The sequence below is a fragment of the Myotis daubentonii genome, chromosome 10, assembly GCF_963259705.1.
Source record: "Myotis daubentonii chromosome 10, mMyoDau2.1, whole genome shotgun sequence".
In the NCBI taxonomy this organism is placed as follows: domain Eukaryota; kingdom Metazoa; phylum Chordata; class Mammalia; order Chiroptera; family Vespertilionidae; genus Myotis; species Myotis daubentonii.
The window spans coordinates 64,488,653-64,510,473 of record NC_081849.1 but is presented as its reverse complement, the minus strand read 5'-3'; the positions used below and the strand labels follow the sequence as shown (position 1 = coordinate 64,510,473).

The 21,821-nt window shown below is 53.2% G+C and overlaps 4 protein-coding genes across 13 annotated transcripts in view; 3 read left to right on the top strand and 1 right to left on the bottom strand.

Annotated features, from left to right (window-relative positions):
• HOXA3 (homeobox A3) overlaps nucleotides 1–10,326 on the top strand; it is a 48,293-nt gene extending 37,967 nt beyond the window's left edge. For 6 of the 7 annotated variants that reach the window (XM_059712624.1, XM_059712626.1, XM_059712622.1 and 3 more), the window contains 2 exons: nucleotides 3,043–3,688; nucleotides 5,055–10,326. In XM_059712624.1, the coding sequence (XP_059568607.1) occupies nucleotides 3,163–3,688; nucleotides 5,055–5,860 (1,332 nt within the window). In that variant the 5' untranslated portion in view covers nucleotides 3,043–3,162 and the 3' untranslated portion in view covers nucleotides 5,861–10,326. Of the gene's footprint in view, nucleotides 1–5; nucleotides 224–3,042; nucleotides 3,689–5,054 lie in introns of those variants that run through there. The other variant, XM_059712625.1, reaches the window with a different exon arrangement.
• A 130-nt stretch (nucleotides 10,327–10,456) lies between these two features.
• Nucleotides 10,457–13,582, top strand: HOXA2 (homeobox A2). Its single transcript, XM_059712629.1, has 2 exons — nucleotides 10,457–11,741; nucleotides 12,374–13,582. The coding sequence occupies exons 1-2, from the start codon at nucleotides 11,354–11,356 to the stop codon at nucleotides 13,111–13,113; spliced, it is 1,128 nt and encodes a 375-aa protein (XP_059568612.1). The 5' UTR covers nucleotides 10,457–11,353; the 3' UTR covers nucleotides 13,114–13,582.
• A 2-nt stretch (nucleotides 13,583–13,584) lies between these two features.
• LOC132243059 (collagen alpha-1(I) chain-like) lies at nucleotides 13,585–17,647 on the bottom strand. 3 transcript variants are annotated; one of them, XR_009454777.1, is made up of 3 exons: nucleotides 17,377–17,647; nucleotides 14,609–14,776; nucleotides 13,585–14,064 (listed from the first exon to the last, which is right to left on the bottom strand). XR_009454777.1 is itself a non-coding variant. In XM_059712632.1 (2 exons), exon 1 carries the CDS (start codon nucleotides 15,888–15,890, stop codon nucleotides 14,907–14,909), a length of 984 nt encoding a protein of 327 aa, XP_059568615.1. In that variant the 5' UTR covers nucleotides 15,891–16,546; the 3' UTR covers nucleotides 13,585–14,064; nucleotides 14,844–14,906. The 3 variants fall into 3 exon arrangements, 1 of the variants encoding a protein (XP_059568615.1); XR_009454776.1 differs by lacking the exon at nucleotides 14,609–14,776 and having other exon boundaries at nucleotides 17,377–17,613; XM_059712632.1 differs by lacking the exons at nucleotides 14,609–14,776; nucleotides 17,377–17,647 and adding an exon at nucleotides 14,844–16,546.
• A 79-nt stretch (nucleotides 17,648–17,726) lies between these two features.
• On the top strand, nucleotides 17,727–20,001 carry HOXA1 (homeobox A1). 2 transcript variants are annotated; one of them, XM_059712631.1, is made up of 3 exons: nucleotides 17,727–18,202; nucleotides 18,406–18,500; nucleotides 18,964–19,100. In XM_059712631.1, exons 1-2 carry the CDS (start codon nucleotides 17,855–17,857, stop codon nucleotides 18,463–18,465), a joined length of 408 nt encoding a protein of 135 aa, XP_059568614.1. In that variant the 5' UTR covers nucleotides 17,727–17,854; the 3' UTR covers nucleotides 18,466–18,500; nucleotides 18,964–19,100. The 2 variants fall into 2 exon arrangements, with proteins under 2 accessions (XP_059568614.1, XP_059568613.1); XM_059712630.1 differs by having other exon boundaries at nucleotides 17,727–18,500; nucleotides 18,964–20,001.
• The last annotated feature ends 1,820 nt before the right edge of the window (nucleotides 20,002–21,821 follow it).

Below are 21,821 nucleotides of genomic sequence, written 5' to 3'. Positions count from 1 at the left end.
AAGCCGCCCCAGTCCGCCCTGGGCGAGCGGTGCCGGAGCAGCGAGGCGGCCACGCTCTGCGCCTGGGCGCCTGGGCCTCGGGGTCTCCCTCCCGCCCGCCGTCTCGGCTGATGCCGAGGCTCGGTGCCCATCCCGCGCCGAGGGGACCCGGCCGGGCCGCCGAGCCGGGCCGGGGCCGGAGCCCGAGCCCAGCCTGCGCTCGCGGCGCTCGTCAGAAGTTAAGGTAAGCGGGGCCGCCGCCGGCGCTCTCGGCGCTGAATGGCGGAGTGTACGTCGCGGTGATTTATGGCCGCAGACTTAGATCTCGGTTCAAGAAGAGTTCACAAGCCCGAGCTTCCTCCCCGGCAGTGACTGATACCCTTACACTTCGAGTTCAGGCCGCGTTCCCGTCCCCGCCCCCACCTCTGCCCGCTCCCCTAGCCCAGCCGCAACTTTCCGGGGTTGGGAAGGGAGGGAGGGGTGGACAAGGGGCGCTGGGGGCTCGTACCCGCGTTCCCAGTTACACTCGGGGTGAGGGCAGGCTAAGGAAGGGGCGGGAGTGGAAAGAGAGAGCGGTGGCTGAAGGCAAGAGGTTGAAATTTGGGCAGATCTTCCGGAGAGACAATGGGGCTTGCTTCCCGCACTCAACTCAGCCTCTTCAACTCTCAGCTCTCTCGCACCTGGGGGCTACTGAGACAGATCTTCTCGGAGGAATCTGCTCCTTCCCCAGCCCTTGTTTGGGGGTGCAAAGCAAAGTTTCCTGGCTGGCAAATCTCCAACTTCTTTACTAGGTTGTAAACTTTGGGGGCTGGGTTGGGGGTGGTGGACTGTGTGGGCCCCAGCTGGTTATCTGCTGACCTTAAACAATAGGAAGCACTTTAGTGGGGTCTGGGAGGTGAATTCATATTTTAAGTTTATGTGGGTTGTTGTTTGCTCTTTGATTTTAAAAGGTATTTTTGTTATTTTACAACTTGACAAAAAGACTTAGTAAACAGCAGGCCGGTGTAGCTTATGATAATGGGTTAGCAATTCACTTGAAATAGTGCATATTCAAAATCAACTTAATTTTGTTTTATCTAATATCTTGCTGTTCAAGTGTCTGGAGTAATTTTCTTAACCTGACGTTTTATTTTACACAAGCCTAGTATCTTAAAAATTTATGATGGCAGACATTAACACTGCCAAATGTAATAGGAACTGTTTTCAGTGAAAGAACAGGAAACAGACGTTAAAGGGCTATTCAGTTTTAAATTTTATTTGATCATTTATTTACTTTTGATTTTGGTATCTGTAGCTTTCTATCTCCAGAAGAGAAACAATACTCCAGGGCTCAAGATCATGCACAATGGCTCTGGATAAGGGATGCTGTAATTTTTAATTGAGGATCTGGAAAATTAATTGTGCTTGTTTTCCAGATGTTGGTCAGATTGTTGGTTTAATAATGAAATTCAAAGGAGTTCGTTATTGAAGACAAAATTACAGTGTAATCATCACTAGTAGATGCTTATAACATTATTTTTTTCTGGTTAACAAAGTGTCTGCTATTCCTGGAAAACTTGAATAACTTCAGGACTCAAGTACACAGAGTTGGGGGTGTGAAGTGTAAACCATTTTCTTCATGAATTTGTCATTGTAATTTTCTTTAAATGGTCAGATGCTAACATTCTGAGTGTGTCAGAGTGTGACTGTGAATATGTGAACTCACATGGAACTTTTCTGAGCAGAACCAGAGGTTGACCATGCAAAGGTTGAGGGGGGGGGGAGGGGGAGGAACAGATTTCACTTCTGCAAACTGTTTTCTAAAACAAAAAACAAAAAAAGGCTTGAGAGGGCTTTCCATTGCTTTTTAGATTTCCAGGGTTGCCCTTCACTTGGTGTTTCTGAAGCAGGTAAATAGGCCAAGTAACAAATATCAACAACAACAGCACACAAAGATCAGGGAACTCTGGCAGGATTTTATGGCTTGTGCTCCCATCCCTCGTCCAGAGCCAAATGACCCCCATACATCAAATTACATAGCAGTTTCTAAGACAGAACCTATTATCGTTAAGTTGGAAGGAGAGTTCAAGCCGTGGTCATGGAGATGAACGCTGGTTTTTCAGGTTCCTGGTAGGTTGTTTTTTTCTCTAATCCATCATGTTTTAACAGGTAGAATTTGATAGTTGCCTGAATAACAGCACCTCAGAAAACCCAAGGCAGGAGGGTCTGGGGACCTTTTTCAGCAGCGGAGAAGAGGTGGGAGTGGCTTGCTGGGTCATGCCTGAGAAACAGGGAAAGGAGAGGAGTAAAAAGCTGTCCAGGATCTGAGTTTGATTTGCTGGAGTGGGTGTTCGTGGTGGTCCCTCCTCACACAGGATGTCCCATCTAAAGTTTTCTCTCTCCCCTTCTCAGCCACAGGGGCTCATTTGGAGGTGGGCCATATTCCTGCACAAGGGAGAATAACTGCCTAACAATCTCAGCTTCTGAAATTCGGTAGGGTCGAGTAGGGCAATTACCTGAACATTTTTTGTGCATACCTCTCTTTGGTTCTGGAACATCCAAAATGGGGGTGGATGGGACATCACTCCCTGTCAGGGCTCTTTTGGCAAATACAAGTGGTAATGTGAGAATTGGAGAGAAAAAAAATTGGTGACTCCCCTTTGCCGCCTTGCCCCTTCTCCAAAATTTCCAGAGGGAGGGGGACCTGGGGCTCGCTGGAGGAGGGGCCGGAGCACAGAGGAGGGGACACCCTGAATTTCTTCTTCCTTGGAAAAGAAGGATCCCAACCCTGTCCCTTTCTAACCCATCAGGCCTTTCTTCTTTTGGACTCCAGCTCCCAGCCCTCACTCACTCTCCTCCTCTCTCCCCGGAAAACCCCCCAACTCCAGACGCAAGTTAAGCAAATATTTGTAGCCGCCAGTAAATTCCAGCGGCTTTTTATAGCGCGACTCTCTGCGCCCGGGGCCAAGTCGTGCAGCTAAATATTGCTGACCACTTTTTCTTTTATGGCTTTCATGTCACTTAGCTATTGAGAGTAAGATGGATTTGCGCGGAGCCCTCACCGCGCGATTCTCACCCCCCCAGGTCTGCGCGGGGCAGCCATTGGCGGCGGAGCGTCACGTGACCGCGGGGGCGTGCCAATGTGCGCCCTCACGGGAGTCAAGCCCCTGTCAGAGTGTGCGATCAAGATCGTGAAACAACGCGATGCAAAAAGCGACCTACTACGACAGCTCCGCGCTCTACGGTGGCTTCCCCTATCAGGCAGCCAACGGGTTCGCTTATAATGCCAGCCAGCAGCCATACTCGGCGTCCGCAGCTCTGGGCGCGGAGGGCGAGTACCACCGACCCGCCTGTTCACTCCAATCACCCGCCAGCGCTGGGGGCCACCCCAAGGCGCACGAGCTGAGCGAGGCATGTCTGCACACCTTGAGCGGGCCGCCCAGCCAGCCCCCAGGCCTGGGCGAGTCCCCCCTGGCCCCGCCACCGCCCCAGGCTGCGCCCCCTGCCCCTCAGCAGCCTCAACCACCTCAGCAGCCCCCTGCGCCAGCTCCTGCCGCGCCCCCAGCCCCATCTTCAGTCTCCCCACCTCAGAATGCCAGCAGCAACCCCACCCCTGCCAGTGCGGCCAAGAGCCCCCTACTCAACTCGCCCACCGTGGCCAAACAGATCTTCCCCTGGATGAAGGAGTCTCGGCAGAACACAAAGCAGAAAACCAGCGGCTCCAGCTCAGGTAAAGGGGTGCCTTCTGGAGGAGGGTCCTCTGGCCTGGCTCCAGGTTTCCCAAGCCAGCTCCAGGCACAGCCAGCACGGCTTGGAGCGCTGGAACATTTCCAAGGACCCACTGCTCCTCCACTCTATCCTACACAGGTTTCCAGAGTCTTTGCAACTAGGGAGGTGACAGGACTATGTATGTGTACAGGAATCCCCAGAGAGACCTAATGGAAGTTTCTCTGGACTCCTCCAAGAGCGAGTGGGCCCAGTGAGTTTGGACTCACTTCTACTCTAGGAGTTAGGACCTCATGCAGAGCAAACATGAGCTCCACTTTCTTTTTCGTACAATTCCTTATTTTTAGTGCAATAGTGACACCCACCCCACACTGCAATGTGTCAGAGTTAAAGCAGGTCTAATCACCCTCCAATTCAGAATCAATGCTTTGCTTATAATCAGCCTATTTTTAATTTTTGCTCCAGCAGATGGAGTGGCTGCCTTGCCTCTGGGAAGGCCCCCCTCAGACTTAGCACAATGAAGGCAGCCAGGATCTCCTCTGGGAGGGGATTCAGACTTGTCATCCTAATGGGAACCACATGGGCATCCTGGAACCCAACTCCAGGGGATGATAGGCCCTAGGCCTTAGGGCTTCCCAGTATCCCAGTTACCTTTGCCCCTGCCTTCTCCAGTTGCCAGTGCTCTAGTCTGAGAATCTGGGACCTTCCTGCACTCGGATATGGGGGCCAGGGAGGACACAAGATTAGTAGGTAAAGCTGGGGCAGGCTGCTTGATGACATGAGAAACCTAATTAGTAGGACCCAGCATCAGGGGCCTGGGCCTCTCCACCAGAAGTGGATAGTGTTGATGGCTTCTCTTCCTTTGAGCAGAGAAGTCTTCCGGATGGGGGCTCCTGCTCCACCATCTCCACTGGGGAAGTTATGTGTCCAGTTGAGGCAGCTGTCCACGCAGACAGACAGTGACTGGAGGAAGGGTTTATTGAGTGTATATTAGGTGGCCCACATTCCAGCGAGTGTGAAGGGAATGAAGGTGGTGAGACCTGCCCACAGGGAGCTTGTAGTCATAGGCCTGCAGGCCCAAAAAGGAGTCAGAAAGTGAATAGCTCAGGAAGGAAGTACAGACCAGGAAGGCAAACTGGGGGTTCTGCTTTGCTGTCCTTGACCCCCTTGGAGACGCCTATGATTTGCAATCTGACTGAATGAGGGGCTACCTACCAGCACTGTTTCCCACTAGGATGGAGGAAGCATGCACTTCCTCCTCACCCTTTCTGGGCCCTGACAAATAGAGGGCACTTTGGGGTTCCTAGCAAGGAGGGGTCTGGTTGGGGAACAGCCCCTGACACCACTCTTCCTCTCTTCTGTCCTGGCAGGGGAGAGCTGCGCAGGCGACAAGAGTCCGCCTGGGCAGGCGTCCTCCAAGCGGGCACGCACGGCCTACACCAGCGCGCAGCTGGTGGAGCTGGAGAAGGAGTTCCACTTCAACCGCTACCTGTGCCGGCCACGCCGCGTGGAGATGGCCAACCTGCTGAATCTCACCGAGCGCCAGATCAAGATCTGGTTCCAGAACCGCCGCATGAAGTACAAGAAGGATCAGAAGGGCAAGGGCATGCTGACGTCATCAGGGGGCCAGTCCCCAAGTCGCAGCCCAGTGCCTCCAGGCGCTGGCGGCTATCTGAACTCTATGCATTCGCTGGTCAACAGTGTCCCCTACGAGCCCCAGTCGCCCCCACCTTTCTCCAAGCCCCCCCAAGGCACCTATGGGCTGCCCCCTGCCTCCTACCCTGCACCTCTGCCCAGCTGCGCGCCCCCGCCGCCCCCACAGAAGCGCTACCCAGCTGCAGGGGCAGGCGCAGGGGGCACACCCGACTATGACCCTCACGGGCATGGCCTCCAGGGCAACAGCAGCTATGGGACCCCACACTTACAGGGAAGCCCCGTCTTCGTGGGGGGCAGCTATGTGGAGCCCATGAGCAACTCTGGGCCGGCCCTCTTTGGCCTAACTCACCTCCCCCACGCTGCTTCGGCTGCCATGGACTACGGGGGTGCTGGGCCGCTGGGCAGCGGCCACCATCATGGGCCTGGGCCAGGGGAGCCGCACCCCACCTACACGGACCTTACCGCCCACCATCCTTCTCAGGGAAGAATTCAGGAAGCCCCCAAGCTCACCCACCTGTGATGGTGGACTCGGGGCTGCGCGCCAGGAGAGTCCCCCGCCCCCACACACACCTTTCTTCTTCATTTGCTTTTTTTGTTTTGTCTTAAGGTTCTCTCCCTGCACCTCCCTTTTCTCTCTCTTCCGCCCCTTTTCATCCCCCCCCCCGTTTTGTTTTCTTTGGTAACGCGTTTTTATAGTTTATGTGACGTAGCAATCTTGGTTGCTGGAATGGCTGTCGGTATCAGTAGCGATATTTATCTCCTCCCGCCCCAGTTCGGCCGCTGCCGCTGGCCCGCACCCTTTACCTTCTCCACTCTTTGATCAGAAACAGGGTATATGAACAAATTTTCTAGCCGAGTTCTTCAATGTGAATTTGTTCGTACGTTATGGCTCCCGAGGGGAAGCAATTACTTTTTTTTTTTAATTTTAGTTTTTTTATTGCACTTCTTGTAAAGAGCGAGAAAAAAAAAAATCAAAGGCGCTTTGAAACAGGGGCTCCCTGTGTGAGGATGACTAAGTGTACGTCTTTCCGTGTGTGTATGCTGGTGAACAGTCAGATTTATTTATATTTTTTTTGCAAGCATTGAATAATCTAAGTTTTAAATATTATTTATCCCCATCCGTTCGTATTTATATTAAAGAAATTCTGTACCCTGGTTGTTCAGAAGGTTTCTTGGGCCTTTTGTTCAATGGTGTATTGGCGTACATAGGAAATTTTTTATTTGAAAGGGAAATGTAATTTCTTTATAAAAAAAAAACGGTAATGATGCAATAATACCAGAGAGGATCCAGCTTTCGAAAAACAGTGATTTAAGTTTGTAACATCCGGCGAAACTGAAGAGAACAATCTGTAATCGCGAAAAATGCTAGATTTGTTTGGAGAGTTCTACATTCCTTGCTGCTCACACTCTGAGAAACAAAACAAAAAAATAAATAAAAGTTTTTATTCTGAATAATATCCGCGTTCGGAAGGGGTTCTTTGGCCGAAGATGGGGTTCCTCGTGGAGCCGAGGTGGAGGCGACCGGCCGGCCGGGCAGGCCGAGGCCTCCCTGCAGCTCGGCGGGGGCCCGGCGGGGCCTGGCCCGGGAGCCCGGCGAACGCTCGGGCGGCTGCAGCCGCGGAGACGCCGGCGACGCCGAGGGCCAGCCCGCTGCGCTGCCTGGTTCCCAGCTGCCGCGGAGCCCGGGGCGGGCGCGGGGGCTGCGGAGAGCCGAGTGCGGGAGAAACAAAGGCAGCCGACCCGGCGCGGCGGGGGGCGCACAGGTGTCGGGCAGCCCCGCCAGGGACCAGGCGGGCTGCCTTCCTGTCCCCGACCATCCTCCGGCCAGAGCGGACCAGCTAACGCCTTAACCTGGGAAATCGCCAGCCGCAGAGGCTGTCGAGCACTTTCGGGGAGCAACCGGACTCCCCGCGGATGCTTCGCGGTCCTTTATCCGGCGGAGGGAGAAAAGAAGCGCTTCTAAAATGGCCATGGGGAGCGAGGCGGCTCGGAAAGGCTGAGAGGCTCACCCCGTCTCCATCACCAGAAGGGCCGGGCCCTTCCCTGGACTCCTGCAGCCCCAGCATCGGCTTCCTCTCGGAATTAAGGATTTGGCATTCCTGGATTTATTTCCTCTCCTTCCTCCCTCCTCGCTTTTTTTTTTTCTGGCCTCAGGGGGAGGGGGGAGAGAGAAAGGAGATTAATATCTTTCTAATAAAAATGCATTTTTAAAAGAACTTCTTTCATTTGATGCTACAGGAGCTAAGCATTACATTTCTATTCCCGGGCTGCCTACTGGCTGGCTGGAAAGGCAGAGGCAAGCGCAGGAAAGGGAAGCGTTTTCATCTTCAGATTAAAGAATTGCTCAGAGAAGGAACCAAATCCAGAAAGTGCAAACCTCAGAACTGCATCCCCATCAGCATCCCACCTCCAAGCTGGAAGCCAGGAACCACCTGCGTCTGGGGATCAGGAGCATCTGCTGTGAGAAATAAATCCCCCTTCTCGTTGGAGTCTATGTTTCTGAGGCAGAGGTGGGAGGTGTCGCCATTTTGTTTGCATCCAAAATATCCATCTTCTGGCCTCTATCTCCCCCTCAGGAGCTCGCTCAGATGGTCTGTAGAAACAGGCACTGGAGCCATGGCTGGGCCTGCAGGAGCTGCTTTCAGGAAACCGCCTCACGGTTTTTTAAGAAAAAGAAAAGGGTTCGGAAGATGCAAACCTGGGCAGCTGTAAAGATCTGGGTGTTTCTCTCACAGCCAGGGGTGCTTTCCCCACATCTGTCCTGAGGTGCTTTCTAAAGAGTTTATGGAAGAAGTGGATTAGCACCCACCTCACACCGACCTCCGTGCTGAAATATGGCAAATCTCAGAAACATGGAGGCTGGAAAAGCAGTCTTTGTGAGGACTGGAGCTTCCGCCCTTCTGGTTGTTCATATCTAAGCTAAGCCGGATGAACAGATGCAAGAGTCCTCTGTTAAGTAATAATTTAAGAGAAGGGCATACAATTAAAATTACCTGGGAAAATAAGGAACAGTGTGGAGAGGAGATGGGGAGGGAGAAGGAGAGGAAGAGAGAGAAAGAGTGAGAGAGAGAGAGAGAGATCCTCAGAGAGGAATAGTGTTCTGAGATACCACCATTGGAACCCATTTCTAAAATCTACTCTTTAGCTGAGGGAGGACTGGTGTGGAGGCTTCCTCCTCCCTCCAGGGCAGAGATTTTTAAATGAGTCTCCAACATGATTTTCCACATCTTGCCAGAGACATTCATTGTGGCTTTCAAAGAAAAAATATCGATCTCACCCTTAGCTTCCTAGATATTAAAAAGAAATCCTTATTAAAATATCTCCTGAGTTAAAGTAATAGATTCGGAGAAGATTCTTGTGTTGAATGGCCAGAGAAAAGGGTTTTCTTCCAGATGGTATTTGAATTAAGGCCGCTGAGGCAGCAGAAACCTCTCACCCACGCAGCCCCTGACAAGGCCTCGGTGATGTGGGAGCAGCTACGCTCCCTCTTGGAGCTCCCCCTCCCCTTAAGTCCTCAATATTTTCTGGTAAAAGCAAATGCCAAAAGCTGCCACCCCAGAGTCCGAAAAGCACTTTCCTAAAAGCAGCCTTATAACTCCTTCCGCTGCCAAAAAATATCTTTTAAAAGACTAGTTTTCCTTGTTTACTTGCGTTTCCTGCTCTCCTCTTTGCTGGGCCACATTTGATCTTGGAAAGAGCTCGAAGCTGAAATGTGTTCTTAAGGGCCAGAAGCTGTCAAGGCTTTTGGTGAGCAAGATTGATCGCACCCAGACTTCCTTCAGAGCTTTGTTTGGAATAAAAGCAAGAAAACTGAAAAACCTCACATTTTCCAACATAGCATCTCTATCTGTAAGGCAATGCTCTGGGCTAGTCAGCGATGGAGGGCACTTTATATCAATTTCCAACCCAAACCCTCTTTGATGCCGGCCTCAGAGATGGAATCCTCTCCCTGCGCCTAGCTCGTCCCTGCTTGTTTTCTACATCGGGTTTTCTCTCCCGCCAACCTCTCTCTCCCCAGCCATCAGAATGATTTATTTTCCTGCCACTGGTGCCTGCTGGCCTGGGGGACTGAGTCCATTTCAAAGGAAGCGAAGGCGAATCCTCCTCCTCAGGGTTTGGGGGAAAAGAGATACCCTCCAGTTTCTCTCAGCCTCCTCCCTTCTTTCTGGCTTGGTGGATTTCTAAAAAGTTATTGTTTGGTACCTAAGGGTGTTTGTCTTTTGAACCCTCCAGCACAGTCCAAGATACGCTCAGTCTCACATCTCCGAATTGGGGGGGGGGGGGGGGGAAGAGAGAGAGAGAATGAACAGAGAAAGAGAACCTGTATAATTCTTCCTTGGGTCGCCCTGTCTCACCTGCGGTGCTGTTTCCCACAACAGAGCCCGAGTGCAAACATCCCTGGTGGCCAAGGAGTGGGAGACAATTCGGGCTGCTAGAGCACTCACTGCTTCTGAACCAACAAGCTCCCAACCAGAGCGCCAAGGAGAAGAAGGGAAGGAAAAGAAAGGAAGGAAAGAAAGAAAGAAAGAAAGAAAGAAAGAAAGAAAGAAAGAAAGAAAGAAAGAAAGAAAGAAAGAAAGAAAGAAAGAAAGAAAGAAAGAAAAGGAACAATCACCTTCTCCCTCGCTGCTGCTAACTTCCCACAGACTTCCTGGAAATACTCACCGCGCCCGAGCCCTATGGGTATGAAACCCAGAATGCCAGGAGCCGCACACCACTGCGCTGCTCTGCGCTGCTCTGCGCTGCTCGGGGCAGCATTTCCTTGGCTGGCCGCCGCCCTGGCTACAGGGATTTGAACACATGGACCTGGGGTTGTTGTCTCGCTTGGCACATGCATCTATCTCTCGAGCCACTCCTGAAAAGTTGACGGCGCAGGAAGCTCGGAGAGCAGCCTCGCGTTTTCCGCTTCCCCTGGAGCCAGACGCAAAGCTGCCGCGGAAAAGCCAGCTAACAATGGGCCGGGTCGGGTCTGGGGGCGCGGGACTCCGAGCTGGGCTTTTGGAGGGGGGCGAGGGCCTGCGAGGGTGGGGGGAGAGGAGAAGTGGACAGAGGAGAGACAGGGAGGGGGAGAGGAGGGGGGGGGAGAGGAAAAGAAGGAAAGAGAGGAAGGAAGACTAGGGCAGAGAGGAGATCAGTTCTGAGATCCAGGAAACGGGTTGGGAAAAGGCGGAGGAGTAAAAGGGAAATAAAAGAGGGGGGACCCCAAAATGGATCTCTCTCTCTCTCTCTCTCTCTCTCTCTCTCTCTCTCTCTCTCTCTCTCTCTCTCTCTCTCTCATCTCCTCTCCCTCTGCTCCTTCCTCCTGCCTTAGCAGAACTTATGTGGCTGGGATGGGGGCCCTCGGGTGTCAAAACTTTGAAGATTAATGGATTACTTTGTTAATGACTGCAGGCGTCAAACTGAGGCGCTTAAATGATTTGTGAGGTGCGAGGCGTCTTCCCGACAGTCGCAAACAATGCGCGGAGTGTGCGGGGGAGGCGGAGGGCGGCCGCCGGCGGGCCAGCAGCCGGCTCACACTCCACGCTCGCACACTCACACGCAGCGCCAGGCGCACACACCAGGTCGCTGCGCCTGGGAAGGCAGGCAGGCACCCTCGCCCCCACGCACTCCCGGGCATCCCCACCCACAACCACATATATGTATTTTTGCCCAGAAAAAAGTGTAAATAAAGCCTCGCTGGCCCCCAATGAGGCGTTCCTTCCCGACTTTTTTGGATCAATCAAACAGACAGTGGCTTCTTTTGATTAAAGCCCAAATTGTCATTGGGCAGAAGCAATCATGTGACAGCCAATTCGGTCCAATTTCAACCTTGTCTCCATGAATTCAATAGTTTAATAGTAGCGCGGTCCCCATACGGCTGTAATCAGTGAATTAGAAAAAAAACACCCCAGCAGCGATCTTCTATGATAGATTTTTTTTCCCCTCCGCACTCGCCTTTTTCCCGGGCCTCGCCCCCCCAAAGCCCCTCCAGAAGAGGGAACTTTTTCTCCGAGGGGGCTCCAAGCAGAAGGCCATGAATTACGAATTTGAGCGAGAGATTGGTTTTATCAATAGCCAGCCGTCGCTCGCTGAGTGCCTGACATCTTTTCCCCCTGTCGCTGATACATTTCAAAGTTCATCAATCAAGACCTCGACGCTTTCACACTCGACACTGATTCCTCCTCCTTTTGAGCAGACCATTCCCAGCCTGAACCCGGGCAGTCACCCTCGCCACGGCGCCGGCGGCCGCCCCAAGCCGAGCCCCGCGGGCAGCCGCGGCAGCCCAGGGCCCGCCGGCGCCCTGCAGCCGCCCGAGTACCCCTGGATGAAGGAGAAGAAGGCGGCCAAGAAAACCGCGCTGCCGCCCGCCTCGGCCGCCGCCGCCGCCGCCGCCGCCGGCCCTGCCTGCCTCGGCCACAAAGGTCAGTGCACAGACCTGGCCCCCAGTCCCGGGACCCCGCTCCCCGCCGGGGCTGCCCGGGCAGCGGTCCTGGGGGAGGGGAACGTGGGCTGGGAGAGGAGGAGGAGATGCTTGGCTGCCTTCCCTTCCTCTGTGGGCTCAGGAGTGGGTTTGATGGAGAGAAGAGGCATCCTGCGCTCCGCAAGGAGACATATATATTTTTAAGAAGGGGGGAGGAACTTTCCCTAACTTGTGTAAATGTGGGATGATTTATTTGAGTTGGAACTGACCTCCTCTTGTCTAGTTGTCCTAGAGTTTGGCTTTTTGACAGTAATGAAGAGTGATAGATCGCTCTTGCTCAGCTAAGCAGCTGATGCATTAATTATAAATTGTGGTGTGGCTAATATAAAGTTTGCTCCCGGATGGAGAGGTTGGGGGGAGCTGCAGGCAGGAATCGGGCGGAGGTGGGAGAGATGGGGTGTCCCCGGGCTGGGCTCCCAGGAAAGGCAGCACAATAGCTCTGCTGCATCCAGGGGCGGCCATTTTGTTGCCGTTGATCTTTTCTGCTATATTTATTCTCCAGTGGACTAACCCCACTCGGACCCCTCCGCCTCCAACTGTGCGCGTGTCTCTCGTTGGTTTCCCTTTCCGCAGAGTCCCTGGAAGTGGCCGATGGCAGCGGAGGGGGCTCCCGGCGCCTGAGGACGGCGTACACCAACACGCAGCTTTTGGAACTGGAGAAAGAATTTCATTTCAACAAGTACCTCTGCAGACCCCGGAGGGTGGAAATCGCGGCGCTGCTGGATCTGACTGAGAGACAAGTGAAAGTGTGGTTTCAGAACCGCAGGATGAAGCACAAGAGGCAGACCCAGTGCAAGGAGAACCAGCACAGCGAGGGGAAATTCAAAAGCCTGGAGGACTCGGAGAAGGTGGAGGAGGACGAGGAGGAGAAGTCGCTCTTCGAGCAAGCCCTCGGTGTCTCGGGGGCCCTTCTGGAGAGGGAAGGCTACACTTTCCAGCAGAACGCCCTCTCCCAGCAGCAGGCTCCCAACGGACACAATGGCGACTCCCCGAGTTTCCCCGTTTCGCCTTTAACCAGCAATGAGAAAAATCTGAAACATTTTCAGCACCAGTCACCCACTGTTCCCAACTGCTTGTCAACAATGGGCCAGAACTGTGGCTCGGGCCTAAACAATGACAGTCCCGAGGCCCTGGAGGTCCCCTCTTTGCAGGACTTTGGCGTTTTCTCCACAGATTCCTGCCTGCAGCTTTCAGATGCAGTCTCGCCCAGCTTGCCGGGTTCCCTCGACAGCCCTGTAGATATTTCAGCTGACAGCTTTGACTTTTTCACAGACACACTCACCACAATTGACTTGCAGCATCTGAATTACTAAAAACATTAAAGCAAAACAAAGCATCACAAAACAAAAACCCCTTTGACCAGGTGGTTTGGCCTTCTTTTATTCTGAGAGTTGATTTTTATTTTATTTTTTACCCTCTTCCTCCTCTAAATGTTGGAGATTTTCTGTTTAGCGAGTCCCCCGACCCAGTCTCAGAGGCGTCTTTTACAGGTTACTTTGGAGTTTTAGTTGTTTTAAATCTAATCCAACACCCCCCTCTGTGATTTACTGAAAGCAATATATGAGGCCTGCAAGAAAGTGACCATACAACTGTATCTTCACTTTCTTTTTATTTTTGTATTACATTAGGATGCATTGTCATGCGTATTTTTGGTAGAATAAATTCTCCTTTGCTATAAGCAGCTTTCTTATTTTTTTTCTCCCCCTCCTTTCTCAAAGCTCCTAATGGTTTCTTTTTCTCCTTTTAGTCTAACTTGGTAAATAAAATTCTGGTCACAATTCATCTTCTTTTTCAATTTTAATATATTTATTAAGGGGGCATGTTCAAAATTTTCAATAGACGGCATCAGAAAAGAAATCCAGAAAATGGTTAGGGCATCTGAGAAGTCTTTCTTTCTTTCTTTCTTTCTTTCTTTCTTTCTTTCTTTCTTTCTTTCTTCCTTTCTTTCTTTCAGGGGAATGGATTTGTTTTTTCATTGTAGAGGTTCAAGCCATAGATGTAACTTGGTCAGAGAAACAGGATGAGGAAGCCTCAGAGTTGGGCCCAGCCCAAGCTTTAGAAAGTAGAGCAATAAAGTGCCTACAGAAACCCCCAACTCCAGGGACATGGACTTTCTTGAACAAGCTACCAATCTCCAGGTCAACAATTCATTTATTTATACACGTTTGTTTCAAACAGCTACATTCCCCCCTCCCCCACCCATGTCGAACATTTTCAGTATGGCTGATTAGTCTCCCAGCTGTGGATGGGTCCAGCAAACAGTCCTAAAAGACAGAGGGAGGAGAAAAAAACAACAACATAAAAAAAATGATGGTCACTGGCTGGAAAATACACTTCAGAAAGGCTTCTTTCCAGCCCTCCGGTTCAGTCATTCGAGGATTCTTTTTATTATTTTTTCAGGGTCAGAAAAATCAGTATTTCATTCTTAAATCTGTTTACATGGCAAATAATGGGGCATTAAAGCTTTGAAGTCAGGTTAGCCAGTTGAGATGGAAAACCAAGTGTTTCTGCACCCTAGGTTATCAATTAAGTAGCCTAGAGAGAGAAAGCGTACAAGCACTTTCAATGAAATATCAATAAAATGTGAACGGGGGTATGTTCCCGGGTGGTTCTGTTGCCCCCCGCCCCGGCTCATGTCTCCCCACGTCTGTGCTTCTCTTCCCGAGCTCGGTGCAGGCGGCTCCTCACCGTGAGAAAACGCAGAGCAACATGTGTGGGGGCGGGTTGGTTTAAGAGCGCGGCTCCTAAGAGCGCAGGCTTGTAAGTTATGATGAAATCGGGATCTTTCTCCAGGGGTTTGCTCCCTACCTTCCCCCACCCTGTGGCCTCCTAAATCCCGGTGGCGGCGGAGGCTGGCGAGGACCCCGGCGGGTTTCCTGCCGTCCGCGCCGCGCGGCGCGGGGCTGCCGGGCAGCGGCCTGGGCTGAGCCTCTCTGCTGGTTGCGATTCGTCCTACGCTCATAAATCAAACGCTTTCTATGAATGAGAATGTCATCAAAGAGATCAATTGCAGGAACACATGCACAAATAAAAATCCTCTTACGTATTTGCCGGGGATCCCCGTCCGAAAGCATTAAGTTAGAAGGCGTTTAGTCATAATTCATTTTTATTGCTCGTTTAAAACAACGGCTTGGCTGAGCCGCGGGTGCCGTGAGCAGCTCGCGGCCTCGGCGGGCGGCGTTTGGCCTGCTCCTCGCTCCTTCCCTTCCGAGGGGAAGAGCCCGAAAGAGGCGCTTGGAGCCGCTGGCTGGCGGTCCTTTAAATAGCGACCAAACTCGCCTGGCACCCCCTCTCCCTGGGCGTTCACAGGGACCTGCGCTCGAGTCCGAGTCCGGGGGCGCCGGTACTTGCCGGGAGGACTGAGGGTCTCGCCGCCGGCGGAAGGCGCCCCAGGACTTTGTGGGGGTGGGGAAGGGCCGGAGCTACGGAAGCCTGCGGGCTCGGGGCCAGGGAGGCCGTCTTTGTGAGCCGCTCCGGGGAGAGGAGCGCGCAGGGCGGCAGCCGGGGCGGAGCCGGCTGGGCCGCGCGAGCCGGGCCTGCGTGGGGCTGTGCGCGGAGGCGGGTGGGCCGCCCGCTCGCGTGCCTGCCCGTGTGCCAGTGCCAGCCTGCGGTGCCAAGACATGCACCCACCCCTGCTGGCCCTGAGAAGTGCCGCGCAGGGAGGGAGAGAGGGGCGTGGAGCAGAGAGCTCGCAGAAGGAGGAGGCCGGTGGTGTCCCGGGATGGCTTTGTGGCACAAGCCCTGCGGCCCAGGGGGTCGCGTCAACCCGGGGCCTTGAAGGCCAGGAAAGGCGCAGAGAGGAGGCCAAGGGGCAGAAGGTACCCACGAGCTTGGAGCTTCGGCTGGGAGAGCAGATCGCCCGCGCAAAGCCAGCACAACCCCCCTCCGTCCCGCCTCCTCCCCCACCGGAGCCCCTTCCCTCCCCAGCGCTGCAGGCCTTGGCGCTACCAAGGAAGCCTCCTCCAGGAGGGCCGCCTTGCCTAGTCCCTCCTCCAGGATGACTTTCCCCTGGCGCTGAAATGGGGCAGGAGTGACTTCGCCTGCCTGAGCGCCCTCTTAACCGCGATTGGGGATGGGTCAAAGGCCACATGGAAATACCTTTCCCAAAGGAAATGTTTAGGGGAAATGTTTCTTTGCTCCTGAAGGGAGTCCATAGTCAAATGTCCGCAAGTGTTCCCTTCTGGGGGGACAGGTTTGGGGAAACCTCTGTACGTGGAGAACAGAACGCAGAAACCCGAAAGGTTCACTAACACCTTTGAAATGGGCCTGCCTTAAGCAAAACTTCTTTCTTCTAGCCGGGGAGGGGAAGCTAGAGGGGCGTGGGACCCCCACATCCACGCCTCAGGTAATTTTTATCTGTCGGGCTCTGATGAGGTAAACATGGTCAGAGTAAAACCTATACATCAGTGGCTGCAAAGCGTCCCGGATGCCCTCTGGATTTCTTTCGCCTAAGAAGGCATCAATTCGCGGCCTCTGCTCGGCCCTTTCTCTCTACAAGCCAAGGGTCGACGCGAAACCTAATAGTAAACAGCAATTAACGACCCGTCAGCATCAGCGTAGGATGGGGGTGATGGAGAACAGGACCCCTGGCCTGGGATGACGCTCAGATCTGCACTCGTCTCTCTAGGGAAAGCCTCGGAGGTTCACACAAGGAACTAACTACGTCAGTTACAAAGCGGAGGAGGTGGTGTTGGGAGAAGAAAATGTCCCATTTACCATCAGCCATCTGTCCGCCGCCCCTCCCACCTGCCAGCCCACATCCCCACTACAGACGTGCTGTAGAATAGGGGGGGGAGGGGGGCTGAATAAAGGAAGCTCTACCAACTCCTAACGTCCCTCCCTAAGAAAGCGAGAAACGGAGGAGGCGGTGGTCAGCGTACTTTGTGGGACCTGTGGTCCCGCCTTTGAGGCCCCCACCCAAAGCGCAGGCTCCTGGGTCCAGCGGGGCCGGCAGATGGCCTGCAGCGCACGGCCCGGCCCCCACGCAGGCCACGTCTGCTCGCGTCATCTCTCTCCCCCGCCTCCTTCCCCTCAAAATCCAGCGGCCGCGCTGCTCGGGATCGCGTAGGGCTGGCTCCCAGAGCAGAGCTGAGTGGGGAGGAGAAAGGGGCGGAGAGCGAGGAGAGAGGGCGGGCGGTGAGCCCCGCCAGCCCCGGCCTTTTTCGGCCGCCGCGGCTCCGCGGGCTCCCCCGGCTGCGGGGCATCAAATTACAGAAGCTCCGGTGCGGCTCCGAGGCTCAGTGTGGGGGAGGTGGGTGGAGGGAGGGGGCTTCCCAGACCCTCGTGGAGAAGGGAAGTTTCTTTTCTTGCCCATGTCTCCTCCACCCGCACCGGTTCCTCCAAGCCAGCCCCCTGGGAACTCTCCTCTTCACTGGGGCCTGGAGAGCTGGTGGCCCAGCCCAGTCCTCGCCACGGGCTCTGCGCCCCTCACCGCCCCGAGGCACCGCGGCAGGGACAGAGCTGTGCACGCTCCCGGGGAGCCTGGCTGGGATCCTGCCCTTCCGGCTCGGCGCGACCCGAGCTCCCGCCCCCTGAGTCCCCACCCGGGAGGGCGCGGAGCCCTGTTCCCTTCTCACCTCTCGTCAGTTCCTTTTTCTGTGCGCGGCGGGGAGGGGGGCGGACACGGGGAGGGAGGGGGTGCTTCCCAGCCCCCACCTCCCGGAGGGGGGGCGAGCGAGCCGGCGCGCAGAAGGCAGCCTGTGCTCCCCTTCGCCCCAGCGCCCGGGATCTGCCCTCGCAGCCACCGCAGCTGCGGCCGCCGCCCGGGCTGCCTGGGGGGGCGACTGCGCGTCACCCGGACAGAGGAGCGCCGGGGATTTAAATGCCACTGAAACGGTGATCCATCACCGCGGGAGCCAGCAAACTTTCGCAGGAGGCTCCGCCATTGGCTGCCGCCGTCACGTGCCCCTCGCAGCGCCCTCCGCCCTCCCGCCCCCCCCCCCCCCTCCTGCGCACTGTACATTCATATCATTTTTCTTCTCCGGCCCCATGGAGGAAGTGAGAAAGTTGGCACGGTCACCTAGGGCTTCGCAGGACCCGGTCACTCAGTGACAGATGGACAATGCAAGAATGAGCTCCTTCCTGGAATACCCCATCCTCAGCGGGGGCGACTCGGGGACCTGCTCCGCGCGAGCCTATCCCGCAGACCATGGAATTACAACTTTCCAGTCGTGCGCGGTCAGTGCCAACAGCTGTGGCGGCGACGACCGCTTCCTAGTGGGCAGGGGGGTGCAGATCAGCTCGCCCCACCACCACCACCACCATCACCACCCCCAGCCGGCCACCTACCAGACTCCTGGGAACCTGGGGGTGTCCTACTCCCACTCGAGTTGTGGTCCAAGCTATGGCGCGCAGAACTTCGGCGCGCCTTACAGCCCGTACACCTTAAATCAGGAAGCAGAAGTAAGTGGGGGGTACCCCTCGTGCGCTCCCGCTGTTTACTCTGGAAATCTCTCATCTCCCATGGTCCAACATCACCACCACCACCAGGGTTATGCCGGGGGCGCGGTGGGATCGCCTCAGTACATTCACCACTCATATGGACAAGAGCACCAGAGCCTGGCCCTGGCCACGTATAATAACTCCTTGTCCCCTCTCCACGCCAGCCACCAAGAAGCCTGTCGCTCCCCGGCACCAGAGACCTCTTCTCCAGCGCAGACCTTTGACTGGATGAAAGTAAAAAGAAACCCTCCCAAAACAGGTCAGTCTTGCCATTCGCGGATGGTCCGTGATGATTCTGGAAGGAGTTAGTATGCTTAGTTTCCAAGGACAATTAATAAATTGTCTTTTAAAAATACTTGCTTCCCACCGGTGTTGTAGGGCATTGGGGGATTGCCCAGGTGTGTGTTGAGGCGAAGGAGCCCCTGGGACTGTGGTGTTTGCAGAGGGGCTGAGATGGAGAGATTCTGGAAGTAGGAAGTGGGTAGGTGTGCGTGCGTGGGGCTGTTCTGGTAATATCTCTGGGCTCCATTCATCACCGGTCTGACCACACTAATGGTTGACTTCAGATGAACACTTTACACCTCATCACTCACCCTCCCCAGCCCGGGGTGTGTGGAGAAATTCTCGATCTCCCCCTTACCTGAATATTGCTCTGAACCTACAGGGGCTCTCCTATGGATTGTTAAATATTTACCTTTTTCTCTCATCGCTTCCCCCCCCAGGGAAACTTGGAGAGTACGGCTACGCCGGTCAACCCAACGCAGTGCGCACCAACTTCACCACCAAGCAGCTCACGGAGCTGGAGAAGGAGTTTCACTTCAACAAGTACCTGACGCGCGCCCGCCGGGTGGAGATCGCCGCGTCCCTGCAACTCAACGAGACCCAGGTGAAGATCTGGTTCCAGAACCGCCGAATGAAGCAGAAGAAACGAGAGAAGGAGGGCCTCCTGCCCATCTCTCCCGCCACCCCGCCGGGAAGCGAGGAGAAGGCCGAGGAGTCCTCAGAGAAGTCCAGCTCGTCGCCCTGCGTTCCTTCCCCGGGGTCTTCTACCTCCGACACTCTGACTACCTCCCACTGAGGCCCGCCCAGCCCTAAACTCCACTCCTCGGCCCAGGCTTCTGACTCCTCGGGCTGAGACTTCTTACTCAAAGCACATTCTTAGCTTATCTTCCTTTCCATTTGCAGTCTCTCTCTTTCTTTCTGATCCTATCTGGGACGCTCCTGGGCAGGATAATGTGTTTACTGAGAATTCTGGACTAGGTGCTTGATTGGGGAGGGAGGGGTGTGTGTGTTAACTTCTTAATGCAGATGGGGTGCCCGCACCAATTTTCTGAGGGCCCCTACTTTTAGGAGATTTCCACAGATCCTACTGTTCCTTTTAGATGCCCTTTGGAGAATTGTCTCCTTTGCCAGCAGAAACATGCCAAAGGGAGGCCTCCCATCTTTTATCTATCTGTATATTTACAGAACTCCCCTACTTTGTCCTCAAAGTGGGGTAAAGAGAAAGGAGAGAGCCCAGGAGCTCATGAGAAGAGATGCACTATGGGCGTGTTTACACAATGAATTCACCTTTTAATTTAATTCATTCTTGTGTGTGAGTTTGCTGGTTGTAAATACTTTGTCCTGAGAGATTTATCTTTATACAGATTTTCTAGAAATGTTTAGATTAAGTGATTCAAACAGGGTGGGCAAACTCTCAAAGCTGGTACAATTTTATATGTGATGATAGGTTAAAAATAAAAGCCCTCATTTAAACTCAATCAGATGCCTCGGAGGGTAGCCTCGATTTGTTCTTTCAGTGAGTTAAGAAGGCCTGCAGACCACAAGGTTCAGAAACCTTGCTGCCTGTGCTTCAGTCTCTCCCCATCCCCAAACCCTTTCTTGTTTCTCTGGCCACACTCTATTTAGAACCTAAAGGTATTAGTCAAACCAGCCTCTTCCTTCCTCAGTTATCTTAGCTGGATAGGATGTATTTTCAGCTCAATTGTTAATGTGATGGATGGCACAATGAATGTATATTTTGTGTGATTCGTGAATAGTCTTTTGCATGTCGCACAATGTTTTGGTGTCCCTGAAGTACCACACTGAGTTCTATCAGTTATCCTTTGTGAGCCTACAATATTCCCCCTTTCCTGTACAATCATGAGCAGCTCTGAGATCCTGGAGTGATGTGATCCAGAGCAGAGTTTACGGGTCTTAAGATGTCTGTAATAAATATATTCACGTTTCAGGTATGCTTAAGGATCCGTGTATTTGGCTTGGCTACAGTTTGTTGGTTCTTACAAAGTTGAGTCATTTTGTGTGGGGAAGGAGAGAAGGACGGTGTGCATTTTCAAAGAGATGGGACTTTTCTTTTGAAAAAAGAAAAAAGAAAAAAAAAGAAGAAGTGCTTTCCACTATGTAATTGAAGCTTCCCCTAAGAGGGTAATTGCACCTAACCAATGTCCATAATAGGTTGGTTTTCTTTAAAATAACAGTAGTCCCCTTAATATAATCAAAGTTCATAATGGAAAAACTGGTGAAGAATTTTATAAAGCAGTTCTATTTTTGAAACCAACATGGGTACTTCCTGGGTCAAGTGCTAACCTTTTCACCTCCAACTGAATGCTGACGTGTATATAAACAGAACCCCCATTAAAAGCTGAAACTCTTCAGTCAGTCTTTCCTCACATCAGTGAACCAAGAATTAAGAGATTCACATTTAATTAGCTCCAGTATAAAGCTATTTGAGGATGGGGACCCCAGCCCACGCTTCTTCCTTCTTTTTGGATTGTTGGCGCTCCGATATATTCCACCCTTTAAATTGAGTGTGGTCTGTTTTCAGTAAACCTTTACATCCCTCCTCCCATTCGTCCTGTCTATCTATCCCTTCCTGCCACCCCCCACCTCCTACCATCCCCTCTAAGTTATACATCTCATTCCCATCACATTAAGATTTGATTTCACAGCCATCTTGGCTGTAATGGGTCTTCAGTTCTTCATCCCATGTCACATAACCCTGGAAAACAGTAGTGATTTTCTTCTCTGGGCTCAACAGGTTCTTCCAGGATAACTTGTGGAAGCCGCCCTGAAGTCTTTCACTGTTCAAGTTGCTTCCAACCAAGACATGTGTTTCTCCAACAGAGGAAGCCAACAAATCAAAGAGTTCCAAGTGGCTCTCCTACACTGCTTACCAATTTTCCTTCACTTTCACACAATTTTAGAGGCTTTAAGTAAGCCCCAGGATAGAGCAGAACATTTGCAGCATCCCAAACAAATACAGACATATGACTTCCTTCCTCCCCAAAGGCTGTTTTACAAAGGATGGGCTGGGAGTCTGTGGGAGGGAATCCTACAAAAACGTGAAATTCACAGGCCTCCTAGAGCACCTATGAGATTTCCTGTACCTCCCGGTCAAAGGGGAAAAGCCTGGCCTTTGCAGGCATAGTTGCTGCGGCCATATCAAGGGCACCCTGTGCCCTCCCTCGGCTCCTGGGTTCTGGGGTTGCTTCTAAAAGATTCAAGTGGATGGGTGAGAACTTCAAAGTGAGCCAACTCTTTCTTTCATCCCCCCTCCCTTATACAGTATCTTTTGTTTATT

Bases quoted from the DNA above. Each gene is read 5' to 3' on its own strand.
- HOXA2 (XM_059712629.1), top strand. From the start codon at position 11,354: ATGAATTACGAATTTGAGCGAGAGATTGGTTTTATCAATAGCCAGCCG. The intron at 11,742-12,373 runs GTCAGTGCACAG...CCCTTTCCGCAG, and splicing joins TGCCTGCCTCGGCCACAAAG to AGTCCCTGGAAGTGGCCGAT.
- HOXA1 (XM_059712630.1), top strand. From the start codon at position 17,855: ATGGACAATGCAAGAATGAGCTCCTTCCTGGAATACCCCATCCTCAGC. The intron at 18,501-18,963 runs GTCAGTCTTGCC...TTCCCCCCCCAG, and splicing joins AAGAAACCCTCCCAAAACAG to GGAAACTTGGAGAGTACGGC.
- LOC132243059 (XM_059712632.1), bottom strand. From the start codon at position 15,890: ATGTGGCCTTTGACCCATCCCCAATCGCGGTTAAGAGGGCGCTCAGGC.